The 15,753-nt window shown below is 21.1% G+C and overlaps 1 protein-coding gene across 4 annotated transcripts in view; it reads right to left on the reverse strand.

Annotated features, from left to right (window-relative positions):
• LOC112595382 (inactive ubiquitin carboxyl-terminal hydrolase MINDY-4B) overlaps positions 1–15,753 on the reverse strand; it is a 46,030-nt gene that overhangs the window by 11,948 nt on the left and 18,329 nt on the right. For 3 of the 4 annotated variants that reach the window (XM_025340554.1, XM_025340549.1, XM_025340559.1), the window contains one exon: positions 795–883. In XM_025340554.1, the coding sequence (XP_025196339.1) occupies positions 795–883 (89 nt within the window). Of the gene's footprint in view, positions 1–794; positions 884–6,632; positions 6,684–15,753 lie in introns of those variants that run through there. The other variant, XM_025340567.1, reaches the window with a different exon arrangement.

The raw sequence follows: 15,753 nt of genomic DNA on the forward strand, positions 1-15,753 counted from the left end.
ATTATTTACCTATAATTAATATATTAAATAGAGAGTTATTGTACTAATTATAATATGATCATATTATGATCATAATATTTATGGTACTAATAAATAAAATAAGGATCATTTATTGATCATTTCAAGTGTATTTTGCAAATAAAATATATTTTGAATACAGATCGATAAAAAGATTGATGCATAATCATTAATGTAAATTTTATTTGCAATTGTATTTTTATTTCAAAAACAAATAATTAAAACTAAAAAACAAGTAGTAAAATTAATGAATTTGTTTAAGTAATACAACTATATTTTTACTATACATATTAGAATGAACTACTAATGTTATAGTAATATTTTGTTACTTTAACAAAAAAAAAATTAAAAATTAAATATATTATAATTGTATTATTCTAGAATTAGAAATAATAGTAAGTGCTTATATAATTATAAAATAATAATATATCTTATTTTAGAATGATGAACATTAGTAAATTAAATTATATACTAAAGTAACAAATAGTGATCTAGATAAGTCACATGTTGACAATGAGTTGGGTACGTTAGATTATAAATGATTAGAATACTAATAAATGAGTTGTTATTTGTTAAATAATAACATAAATAATATTCTATTCATTGGTTAGGTATATACATTTAGTAAAGAATGTTTCATAAGGTACGAAATTTCGGAAATACGTGGGATGTTTTTGTTTGAAGGTTGTCAACCCTATTTTAATAATTTTTGTCATATATTATCACTCCGATCAGAAGGTAATTCATTTTTTTTTTTAATATTATACATAACTTACTTTTGCTTGTTCAACTGTTATTGGTTGCCCACCCGTAACTGGTTCCTTACTGTATTTGTATTGCTGATTTCTCGCATACATAACACGATCTAAAAACAATAAAATAAATTATGTTTGTTAGTATATATTCCTATAAAACTTCTTTTCAGCAAAATATTTTTAAAATATAACTAGAAAAATTTTAAAAACAGGATGCAATTTATTGTATTATTTACTGTCATCAATATCATAGATATTATATTAAATTAAAACACGAATAAATCATAATACATGTAACAAATATATGGATTATGTATTTACATCCTTGTATATGCGAAACTATTATAATTTAAAAACACCAACAAATATTTTCATTTTATTTTACCACATGTAACATAATTCAAAATAATTAGCAGAACAAACTATAAAATATATCTACATATTATAAGGTTTCTAAATTATAAAAACCAACAATATAATTGCTAATAATTATTGATGCATGTATATCACACGGAAGTAGCATAATATGCATACAATTTTAAAATAAATTTACCCTATTAGTAAATAGCAAATAGTAATTTATAATGTTATGTAAATTACATTTTTTTTCGACACGAGATACGAAAATAATTATTTTCATGGGGTGTCAATGTATCTAATTTATACTATTCGTCAACAAATTTGGATAATTCGTTGGTTTTTTATCATGATAATTATTGAAATAAGAATATATTATTTAGTTTTCATTTTAAACCTGTAAGTGAAAAATTATGTCCTTCTAAATTGATTTTAAACGAAATTGATTACAATGATTATTATAGTCATCACTCATCATTAATCCATTAGTTATAATATACAATTGTAAAATGTTTGTCTATTATATAATGCGTCTATCTATATGGAACTATTCTAGTTTTTAAATTAATATCAAAATGTTTGGGAAAAATATATTGTAAAACCAATATATTTCTTTTTCTTGCAAAATATAAAATTAATTTTGAAATATTATAAAAGTTTGTTTTTATTTGAGAGCGAATTTTGTTCAATATAGAGGATTAATTTAATCTCAGTTTCATACACAAAGATATGTAAAAAGTTTTTCTGGGTTAGTGTAATATGAAATTAATTTAGATTAAACCATTAAAAATACCAGATTGTCACAAACTAAATCTACCACTAAGAATTTTTAAACACGTTTTAAATATGTAAATATTTATACCAAAAAAATTAATAAACTCTTGTATGGTTCAAGTAAATTAAGATGATTAAATATATTTATTAGAAAATATAAATATATCATACAACACATTCATCGGTCAATAATGTACATAAATCATTAATTATTATTCTGATCTTTGTTTTAATAATCGGTTCAACATTTATATAACCCAAGAAATATTTTTTCCGTATACAAGTTACCTATAATATAAATAGCCGAAAACTCGGAGAATATATTTTACTTTTACGAGCAAGTTTATATTAAATGCAGTAATCTCATCATAATGAGATATGACTCGATAAATGTAAAAAAAAAGTGACCATACAATGGCGACACTTAATAAATAATTATTTAATATTTTTTTCCTTCAAATTTAATTTTATAGTATATTATTTACTATAGAATATATTATCTACATATTAACTATTGCCAAATAGTTCTCGATCTCATTACACCTACATATTATGATTAATTACTATTTATACTGAAAAGTTACTACTTATAACAACATTATATTTGCATGTACATGTATGATTTTAGTCATTATCATTATAGTAAACCATTATTTTTGTTACGTACTTGAGTACATAATCGCGATAAACCAAATATTACACATACAACATGATGAGAAATTTCAATTTTTAATGTACCCAGAAGTGATAATATATTTTGTACATAGTAAAACATAAATGGACGAAAATTAATATTTATGTTTATAAATGCAATTTATTCTAAAACATTATAGTATCAGAAATTATTGTTTACATATTTTATCTAAGCGTAGTCGCTTTACTATATACATAAAAATAATACTACAGTATACTATATATTTCATCATAGTGAGAGTTAAACCCCTGTTACGTAAATCTTGTAGCTTATATTATTTTTATAATGATATAAAAATATTCAAAATTTATAACGTATATATTCCCTTTATCATAACAATAGTTAGTATTTATATGTGAAAATATCCGTGTTTAATATTAATTACTTGTTGTCGAATGATTCACCAAGCATGTGTCTACCATATATTTTAATTTTTTAATTATCCGCATATAATAATGAACTTATTAAAACTCTGATTTTTGTAAGTTTTTCATTATATTTTCACCATATTTTGGGATATTTCAATTTTTTTCTTTGCTATTTAAGGAGTGTTCTGTGTTGATATAATTTTATTTTTTCAGAAGATATAATCAATCTTTTTTATTGCAAATCCTAAGTAGATTATTTCCTTGAATATGTTGTTTTATTTAAATTCATATTCAAACGAGTATTTTATAATTCATTTAATTTATATTCGATTTCTATATAAAATATAATAGATTTAATTAAACCAATAACGACGAAAAAATATCATATATTTTAGTCTAGTACCGCCTACTCACCAACTTATAATATTAAAAAAAAGGCTTTTGTTGTTTGGAAAAAAATTGTTTTAGTAACCTAATTACCTATGCAAAAAAAATTAAAAATATCAGAATTTTATAAATTTCTAATAAAAAAAGTGAGAATATGCATACTAGATTAATCACCTTGTTTAAATGAATGTAACACCATATGTGTGCTGTAAATGAATATCATAAATAACAAAATTTCTAAATTCATATATAATTAAAGCGGGAATAATTATCCAATTAATAATAAAAAAAAAAAACCCCAATAAATAAATAGTTGTTACAACATACTATTTATTTAATATTTATAAATTATAAATCACCGAAAGAGATTTAAAATCCGTATTACAGGTTAAATTTTTTTTTTTTAAATATCTGATATAAATTTTCATAATTTTATAGGCTGCATTAAAGTTGAGTCTCCAATTTTATAGTCAAATTGAGACTAGCTTATCGTAGTAGTAAATCTATCCTTGTTGTATATAGTTGTTCGTTTTTCATGATAATTTAAACTAATCAGTTAATCCAATCATATCTTGATTATAAAAATAAAAAAATAATTTAAAAAAAAAGTTTTTGGGTTCTTATTTTTAAATCTACACATGGTTGAAGATTTTTTTCGGCTCAAACTAATACTAATTTGCCAGAAAACAGATTAATAGAAGAGTTTATGGTGTATTTTGAAAAAAAAGTATATCCGTGGATGCTCTTTTTCTTTCAAAAACATGGGCTAAACAATAATTTTCAATTAAAGCTACAAATAGTTATAAATTATTTTGCTCAAAATAAAATATTTAATTTTGTTCAAATAATTCAACTGCAGAGGTTGCCGCTTATTAAAATCATGGTTAATGTAATGAATCATTTATTGTCATCGAAAAGTATAAGTACGGGTCAGATGTAAACTATATGTAAATGATGTCAGTTATTGATATCAATACGTCGCTAAATGTTATCAGTTAGAGGTCATAAAATTATCATTATGTACGAGATTTTTAAAACTGATTGAAAATCGATGAAAATATACCTACTACATCAAATTTTACCAAAGAATATATTTTACATGCTTTATTATAAACAAATTAACCTGAAAAAATTGAAAATGAAGTGATTAAACTTGAGCCACAAACAGATACTAAAAAGCATCTAATGAGTGCATCAAAGATCGTCAAATTTTAAATTACATTACAAATACGAACATTTTATAAATGATTTTTTAACGGTAGAAAAAACATAAATCAATAAAAAATATTTTTCAAGTTAATATAGTAGTTAATATTTATTTACATTTTATTTTATTTATTTTTAACAATTTTAAATTTAGTAATATGCACTTTGATTAGTAATAAATAATAGTATTTTTAAATAACTATGTGTTTTATGTATTTTAAATTTTATGTAATACTACATATTTATTTATTTTTTTTTATTTAACTTATGTTTTGTTATTTTTTAACTTTCGTTTAGTGTTATCAATTGGATTATGTTATCAGTTATATTCCGTATCAAAGTGATTACATTAACGGCGACCTCTGTATAAATACATTTGTTGATGTATTTTAATAATTTGAATATGAGACATAGATAAATTTTCGAAATTTCAATATGCTCCGAAGAAGAGAATTATCAGAAAAAGAAAATTTTTTAAAAATAAAAATACAATATTATGATAATAACAAATTAACGCGATATCAATTTTTCAAGAAAGTTTTTCAAACATTTTTGACAATGAATAATAAATAATAAAATAATGTTATTATACTAATTGTTAATTTAAATTAATAATAATCAAAGTATTTTTATTAATATATGTTAAGTAAGATCGTAGTTATTACAGTCCTAAGTCGGTAAAAATAAGAACAAAAATACTATTTTATATACATTTTTAAAATTCAACAATACGGATTATTCGGAAATTCAATAAGTACAACAAAAGAATGTACGGATTAATACCTAATATTTTATAACACTGAGTAGGTGTTACAATTGTTATGTATAATAAATAGTTTAATATGAATGCATAATTTTAAATTTTAATATAAAATTAAAATATATTTTCAAATTTAATTATATTTACTAGTTTAGATTATGTAGTTATCACTTGACAGAAAAGACATCTTTACTTTAATAATATTAATAACTGAATTAGTATAAATTGAAAATAATCTGTAAAATTAAATTTTCAATGTTGTTGTTTCATTTGAACTAGTGGTTCCCAAACTCTTCTATTCTTCTCCTCTGAAGATTTTCAAAATTTTCCGTTTTCTTTTATAAATTGAAAAATTGATCACTTTTTTATATACTTAACTATACAATATTCGAAATGAGTACTTTTTCATTGATGATAATAATTATAAATTATAAATAATAATAAATAATAGAATACAATATAATAAAATTAACAATTTATGTAAAGGCTAACAACATTTAATACGATGCATATTAACCTTAGCAAATATAATCAGTTTTTAGCAACTAAACACTCTTAATCTTTATCGATATCTGATAACCGGTTATTATTTATTTATATTTTTTACTAATATTTATTTTAAAAGTAAAAATAATAAAATAAATACAAATTTTACTTCTTAATTACAATTTGTAAAATTAATATTACAGTTTATATTTTACTGTCAGTTACGTTGAAATAAACTAATTGATTAACTTGATAACCTAATTTACTATTTTTTAACCTAAAATTATTTAAAACACAGCATTTTTTTAATAGTGGTAGACTATAAAAAAATTTTAAAAATCAACAAACTAAAAAAATTTTTTAACCTAAGATATTATATAATAACACAACAAAACGTTATTTTTTAAAATTTAAAAATAAATTGACAAGCTTTACTAATGTTAATATGCTGGTCTTCATTATACATGAAAATGTATTGATACAATATAAATATAAACAGTGTTTTATTGCATAATATCAATCTTAATATAAAAAAATATTATTAAAAACAATAAGTTATTTAATTTTTTCAAAATCTTAATCTGACTTTAACAGAAAACAAAACTTACGATTTTTTCGACTTAAATAATTTTAATAACCATTCGCATAATTATTTTTTAAAACTCTTAAATAAATAAATTTTTATCATTATTAGTAATTTAAAAACGTTAAATCTCGTCACCAACCTAATTGTATACATATATTTATTTAATTTTGAAATTAATTTTAAGTCATTCATCCGCTAAGGAAAATATACGTATATCGTCTGTATAACTAACTTAGCTTACCGATATCATCGTTTTCACTCATGACTGCAGTAATACCGCTTCTATGGTTCAACTAAAATAGTATTTGATTGTTTTATTTGTTGAACAAGTGCAATTTTTGGATTTCAGTAAACCTACATAAAAACGATTAACTGTCGCCAAGAAAAATAAAATAAAAACAGTTTTATCGGAAGTGCGTGTTTAGAGGTGTAAAAGTTTTATTTTCGAAAAACAATATTCCGTCACGAGACTCGTTAAAAATTAATACACGCAGTACCTACAGATAGTTTTTCTCGGGGTAGAGGCGAATGAGATTTTTTTTTTTGTATGCATGCATGCATGCAATACTATTAGTGAAAACTTTTGGTACACGAAACCAATTATTAAAGTTTATATAAAATTAAATGTATTTCATTGTTTATGTATACTTTTTTTTATTACGTAATTAAGTTTTAAAGCAAACAAATTAATTAATTACCTACCCATAAATATACCTATGTAAATACATGATATGCTATATTTATTTTCTTTAACAAACTTTGAAACCAATTTATTCTAATCCTAATAAGTAGTTTATTTTACTCTAAATGATTACGATATGTATTTATGTATAAAAACATATGAGTATGTTCGGTTGTTATCTAATAATTAAATAACAATTATGAAATGTATTTAATATTTATATTTATTTAGTCAAACTATTGCAATTTTTCGAAATAATCTATAGACATTTTATATTTTATATTTACATTAATACATTGTGTTTTAAAATTATAATATTTTAATGTTATTATTTTTTTTTTTTTTAATATAACTAAGTATTTACTGTTTTACTACTAATCCTACTACACTTTAATATAAGACATAATATATTTAATATAATATTAATGTAAATAATGTCAAGTTGAATAATGCTTTTTGAACAGCATCAACATTATAAGTTTTATAGAAATTTAAAATCCTGTAATAATATAATAAGTTTATGAAACTTAATTCTTGTATAAGTTCTTAAAATTAAACCTTAAATTATTCAATCTGAACCCATTCGAAACGATTGTCTTGAAATTACATAAAATGGACATTTTTACAGATGAATGGGAAATTTGGGCAACGTTCTTAACATGAAGTTATTAAAAGAAAAAAGTTACTAAAAACGTATAAATAAAGTACCAAGTAAATTTTTATATTATTTAGGCTCTCAAAAAAAATTTATTAGAATAATATCAGATATTTTCCTCTTTTGTTCTTATGTTTTAAGAAATTTATTCATACATTATTATTTGATAATAAAATTATATTAATTTTTCTATGGACATTATATTTAAATTTTGTATTTCGATTGTACGTCATAAAATTTTTGTCCACTTAAAGACTGCGTAAGTTAAATAGATATGATTATCAATTATTAAGACGTATCCTTAATTTTATATTATTAGTAAATATAATTTTACCACTTTGACTTCTTCATCAAAAAAATAAAGTATTTATATTCTATACAAACTTAAAATGTTGTTAAATTATGAATTGGATTTTGGAAAAAAAATTTGTGTGAAACATTTACCGTCCATTTTAAATAAAATTTCTTTTATTCATTTCAAGCATTAATTCATCTATTGGCCTATGTTGGACTACTAGTTATGTTGAAAATAGATCTACGTCATACTTCGGTAAGTGAATACTTAGTTCAGACGTCGACCTGAGAGTTGTTACAAGTCCGAGTTTTTGGTCGATTAATATTTCGAATCCCAATTCTATCGTTATTATTCTCTGCCAGGTCAGGGGCGTCCAACACGGAACGACCATCATTTTCTCTATAGAACTTGAATTTTGCAGTTTTTGTAGTAGCGACCGTTTCAGTAATTTAATACCAGCAGATCATCTATTGTGTTTTGTATCACTGTAGGCATTGCTGAACAAGTTTTCTCTTCAAGTTTAGTGAACAAAATGTTACAGGAAATACGTAATAACTGACCTGCAACTTCTCATACTGTATTACGGCATTCATTGATATGTGAATACTTAGTTCAGGTGTTGACCAAAAAGTTTCTACATGATTACATTTTTGGTTGATCGATATTTCGATTTCTTTAAAATACGCATTACCAGGTAGACAGTGTCCCCAAACGCAACGACGATTTGTTCCATAAGACTAGTAATTTTCAGTTTTTGTGATGGTGTCCATTTCAGTTTAATATATTATATAACTTGACGTGTTAAAGCAAATAATAAAATATTGAAAAAAAAAAAGCAAACTCAGAATACAATGCACATTTATAATTCAATAATAAAATTTTTATCGTAGTTTTAAGTTCAAATTTTAATTAATTAATTGAATATTTTTACGTAAAATAAAAATTTTTTTGGGAAAAAATTGTTATCATTTTATTATAATACAAAAAATATTAATATTAGATACTTAAGATATTTCTTTATTAACACAGTTATTACTTTATGAAAGTTTCAAAATATTTTAACTAATTATTTTAGTTATAGTTTAAGCTATTTATAACTATTTGTCTATTTATTGAAATATTAATTAATTTGTTTCTACTAGTTTTTATTGAAACAATTTTTATCCAATATTAATTAATTTAAACTATCAATTATTATTATTCGCTTATTTATAAAAATAATTGTTATTTTATGTTTATTATAAAAATTATTAATCAATTAGAAACATTGAAAATGTAATTGATACAATGTATAAATGTCTTAAATAATTTTATTTCAGTTAATTTAAAAGTATTTAAAAAAAAAATAAGCGACATTCTTTTAAATAAACGTGTGAACTATTAAATTCTATTTTGATATTGAAAACACATAATATTTTTTATGAACATTTTATTTAACAAAATTGAATTTTTAAACGAAAAAGTAGAATATTATTTATTCTAGTGATTTTAGTTATTTCAACAATTTTTAATCTTTAAAACTTGAAAGTTTTTGCTATTATGTATATTATTTTTGTATACCTGATGAAAATTTCAAAATGTTTAGTCTAATTTTAAGCTATTTATACCATGAACCTATTCACACTATTTAACAGTTTATTTGTATTAACTTATAAATTAATACTAATAATATATTATAATATAAATAAATGATATTATAATAACTAATAGTGTAATACAAGCGATATTTTTTACCGAATTTAGTTAAATATGCTGTTTCTAAAATGGAAAATAAATTATTTTTTTAATTAGTAAGTTTTGTATTTATCGTCGAATTAAAATTCAACACGTCATTAATTACATTTTATAGTAACCTAGTTAATGATAATTAATAGGGAAACTTTTAAATCATATAACCTATCTTTATAATTCAGTCAAGGGACTTTCGTGATTTTTTCTGCTGAGATTTACTTTGCACCAGGTACATCTTCAGTTTTTTAATTGTATGCATCAATTTTCTGCAAGCTATTTTAAAATTTTTACAAGGTATTTAATATACCAGCCATATAATAATAATAAGACAGATCTATTTGATCACGTCTTTCAACCTTATTTTTGGTATTATGATAGATATTTTCTTAGTAGGGATTTTTTTTTAATTTACAAAATAGTAGATTATGTCTTTTTAAGATATTAACTGTCCATTTTGATTAATTATTTTTGATAATTTATACGATATTTGGTTTCGGAAAAAGTATGATTAAATCTTCGTTCGAATACGTAACGTTTATTATTTTATTATTTTTGGTTCTTCACGTTGGCCTAACTGCTACTCTATAAATTCCTTAAAAATAGATTTATCAATGTGGAGTATAAATATTTTTTTATATTTTAAAGAAACATTTTTTCTCAATAAATTTCAAACAGGTTGAACAAAATAATTTTTGTCCAGTTAATAGAAGATTTTCTATAGTTTTAATCCTATTATCTCTATATATCTCTAAATTCAAAATAAAAAACCTTTATACAAAATAAATACGAAACAATATTTTTAAAGTTGAAAATTTAAATAAAAATTTAAACTATAGTTGTCATTTGTGGTATTTATTATAAGATAAATTTTATACATATTATAAGTAAGTATTAAATGGTACAATCATGATTACGAATGCTCACAACTTTTATCCTTTTTTAACAGTGACAACAACACACTTCGTATCCATGGACAAGAGCTGATATATCCAAAATATTATTAAAATTTAAAAAAAATTATTTAACAACCTTTTAGAGTTAAACCATAACTATTTATTATATTTTAAATAAAAAAAAAAATAAAATAATTAGTAACATGATGTTTTATATTATTTCTTGTAAGTTATTCACACTGAAACCATAAACCCTAGAAAATATATAAAGGTAATTATTTTTTATAGATATTTAAAATTTAAGTTTGGACGACATTTCTTATTTTGTTATTATAAATTGAAAAATATTATTCAAGGGAACATTTTTGTATATTATATTTTTATGAATTTTATTATACGCAATCAAATTTTTAATTAATTTAAAACTTGACCTATTTATAATATAAACCTATTTTTATTGTTTTACAGTATTTACAAAAAGACATTATTACATTTTGAGTTATACATGTTAATATAATACGATATAAATATAAATTACTATAATAGTTAAATACTAATAATATAATCAATGCAATATTTTCAGAAAATTATTATATCAATTTATTATCATAGTAAAAAAAAATTACTTTAAAATGAATGGCTATATAAAAAAATTCATACTAGGAAATATATTTGTTGTTATAGACTGACAGACTGTTTTTACTCAGAATTTTTTTGTACACAATAATATATCATTTAATTCAAATTTAATACATCCATAATATTGACCCATTCGACACTTAATGTATAACTGAGCCACTTGTGTATCTTTTTTTTAATTAAAAAAAATAAAAATTATGTGGCACTGTATTATTTTTTTTTTTTGTGACCACTGATGAAAATATATGGATTAAGTAAAATCTGCTTAATACTACCAAGAAATGAATTATTTGAAGAAACAGCTTCAATGCTTCATATTTTATAGTAAATTATTTGCCTGAAGTGTCCTACTATAGTGCTATACCCCCTACTTCAGACCTTGAAATTTACAGAAACTTTTAATGATTTCATAAAACTTAACAACAAATTGATTATTTGTATCTTGTTTTTTATCTAATTTCTAGCAGCAAAAAATGTATAATTTTTGTAATTTATAACTATTTTATATTATTTATAAAAATATAAGCTTTTAGGTTTGTTTTTGGATTTTCTTATAGTAATTTCTAGTTACAAAAAATAGTGTTTGACAAATAACCGAGTTATACCCAATAAAACAGACCATTTTTACAGTTAAATTAAGTCCAAAAATTAATTACAAACTTACTTTCTATAATGAACAATATAAACGAAATAACCTAATAAAGTATTTTAATTTATAGTTTGAGCAATCAAATAGCCTATAGATTTTATAATGTGATATCTTCTAATATTTCTTGTTAAGTGATTTTTAATCTTTATTATTAGTTAATAATATTTAATATTAAATGTAAAACCATTATTTATTATTGCCTAACCTGAATATATATTTTAATAAATTATAAAATATGATTTCCATACTTCCTAAATTGTTTTTTTTTTTTAATTATCTAATAATCGTCCGTAATATTTTCTTACATTGGTTCACTATTGATTGTAATTATACTAAATTAAATTTTCTACCACACTTTTAACATTAAAAATTATTTTAAATACAGTATTATGAAAGCAATAATGTATTTTTAATCAAAATATTTTTATTTAGAATCTAAAAATATTAATTTTAAATGTTGAATAATGCTTATAATACATTAATATAATTTATAGTACTGTATTCTTTAAATTTCTCACAATAACAATTTATATTAATATTTTTATAGTTACTAGAATTTAATTTTTAAGTTAGATAAAGTTTACTAAAAATATATGCTTATATAACTATTTATATTACTTTTAAAGTATTTTAAATGTTAAACAAAATAAATTATATATCTTTAAGAATAAGTAAAAACTTTTTAATAAATTTGTATTACTGTTACGTTTAATTTTTTATATTTATTTTATTTACATCCATTAGATTATTATAAAATGTGTTAGTACATCACTGCAAATTTTATTTAATATTTGTAAATCAATATTTGGCCAAACTTCAAGTTTGACCAAAGATAAAGTATTTATAAAAATTATTTTAACTTTTATGCCGTATGATTTGTGGTTAATTTGTCTACAGGAATTTTAAACCATCCACAAATGATTTCAGAATACGAATATATTATATAATTGTATTAAAATTACAAATTAAAATAAGCTTGCCCAAGAGGCGCATTACTTATAATTAGGGCCTGGATTTATATGCTCTAAAAATCTCAGAAATATGCACTATAAAATATACATTTATGCTCTTATTTTATAGGAATATACCTTATAAAATAAAAAAAAATCGATTAAAATATTTTTATTAAGTAAAAATTAATAAAATCGAATGAAAGTTATGCCACACTCGGATCACGACAAAAACGACGAATATATGATTCACTAAAATCTACTCAATAATAAATTACTACTTATCCTGTTAGGTCTCAAAAAAGATAAGAAAACGACTTCGTCAAATTATATAAACAATAAATATAACTATAAATACGTTATTTTAATTAAAATAAGCAAAATATTACATAATATTATGCATTTAAAAATCGTATATATGCAATAAAAAAATCGTAAAATACAGAAATATGCAGTAAATATCAAAAAATGACGAAATATGCAAAAATATGCAAAATAAAACTTTATATTATGTATCTATTGACTACAGATCAAACTTGTAGCTTACCTAGCTATTTTTTGAACAGTTCAGAATAACAAACGCATATAGTCCTGACCCTACTTATAATTTATGAATATTAAATCCAATTTGATAAGTTGAAATTATTCAACAATTTTTAACAATTTAGAAACTTATTTTTTTAACATTGCGACTAGGTTAGGTTAAAACAATTAAGTTTCTTCTTAGTCAAATTAAATTATGGCAATGATAAATTGTGTTATTTAAATAATATATAAATATTTATTTTTTTTTTTTTTTTTACTACGTTTAAAAACGATATATTATAAATAAAAATGCTAGAAATTTATAATTCGAATTGTCTTTACATGCTATAAGAATATCATAGTAAGAAATGCGACTTTATTGTTTCTAATTTACAATGACGTAGATAGATATGAGATCGTAGTGTTAAACAATAAAATATAAAACTAAATTAATGAACTTTAAATAATTGTAAATGCTATATTCATAGGAATAAATACAAAATAATCGCAATATATCAGACATTAGTGTAAAATTAACGCTTACGCAATTTTCTAATATCTATTGAAATTTCAAATTATGTTTCTAATTATAAGAAAATAAACCAATATTCTGAGTTAGTATATCAAATACGACAAGTTAAACAATGTGTTAAGTGTGAATCAAAGTCATATTTTTCCAAAACTTTAGGATCATTAATTGCGCCAACACTCATATGTATTTGATAATTTATTTATTTAAGTATTTAATATTTATTTATGAACATGAGTCTTAAAACATAATATTACAAATATTTCATGTGAAAAATAACTAATCTATACAATAAATTAGTCATTACTACTTAATATTAAATTGTATTTAATGATAAATACTCAGAAGTAAATGTAAAATACAAATTAAATAAAATAAAAAACAGTTAAATGTCATTATAGACATATTATATATCACCAACAACCATTAGAGAGTTATTAGGGGAGCTTAAAATATAATTTTTATTTGAAAAAAAATGGATGAAAAGGTTTATAATCTTTAAAATTAGATGTATTAATTTTAAAGCGGATTAAAGAAAGTATTTCATAACATTCAATTGAACTTAATTACAGTTTTTGAAGAAATTTAGAAAGTAAAAGCATAATTTGGCCAAAGAGCACAAAAATATTAAGAAAATTTAAAACATTATAATATATTCATATTATGGAGGTATATATATTAAACTGTGTATATTAAATTTAAAAGAGATAAAACTTAATAAACTATTTTAAACATATTCTAGCATCATTTTTTAATTAGATGTATTATTTATTCAAATGAAACAGCTATACTCTAGATTAGATCAAACAAAAGAACAACAGAGAATTTTTAAAGAAATAAAATAAAAGAATGAACCATGAGTGCATTTAATAAATCCTTAATAACAAATTACAAATTATTCATACTGCAACAATATTATATTTGTTTATAACCATAGATAAGTACATAATTTCAGTTTATCACGTTGCGCTTAAGACTGCGGAATTGTGCATATAAAAATGAACATTAATTCTAAAATGTTTTAAAATCGAAAGTTTATCTTCCATTTCCCTATCAAAAGATTGAGAAAAAAGAAACGAATCAAAATTATTATATAAATAGCATATTATTATATATATATATATATTTTATTAAGTTAAAGGAATATTAAATTATTTATGACTATACAGTAAATATTTATTTCAAAACTTAACGAGTATCAATAAATATAGTCAAGTTTGCCAATTATTTTAATTATTCACTACCTACTAATTTATTATTATAGTTTAGACTTGTAATGTTAATATTATTTTATCATTTTTTTTAATTAATTAACTTCTAATATTAAAAAGTATTACAGCTCAACAATTACTTCTACATAAATATTAAAAATAATAGGCCAAAAGACAAAAAACAAAAACATAAGAGATAAAAGCAATTTTTTCGTAATATGATGCATAAAAAGATAAAACACAAAACAAACAAAAAAAAAAAAAAATAGAAAAAAAACAAACAGTTGATTAGGTATATAATTAAATTAAGAATCTAGCATTTTCAAAAAAGTTTTTTATATTGATAATAATGAATTTTAAAAATTAATTTTAAATGATTTGAAAATCTATTGACGTGATATTATTCTTATGTATTACTTTAAGTAATTCCAAACGGGAACTATAAAATGATAGGCAATTGGTGAGAATGTAAGTGAAGTTACATAATACTTCCTCAACATGACTTGTACATAAGGGAACATTTTAATATAATATTAATTAATAATATGAGTGTTTTTAATGTATCCTACAATCTAAATTAGCATGCTTTTATTATTATTATTA

Source organism: Melanaphis sacchari, unplaced genomic scaffold (genome assembly GCF_002803265.2).
Source record: "Melanaphis sacchari strain LSU unplaced genomic scaffold, SCAv2.0 Contig0_pilon_pilon, whole genome shotgun sequence".
Lineage (NCBI taxonomy): Eukaryota > Metazoa > Arthropoda > Insecta > Hemiptera > Aphididae > Melanaphis > Melanaphis sacchari.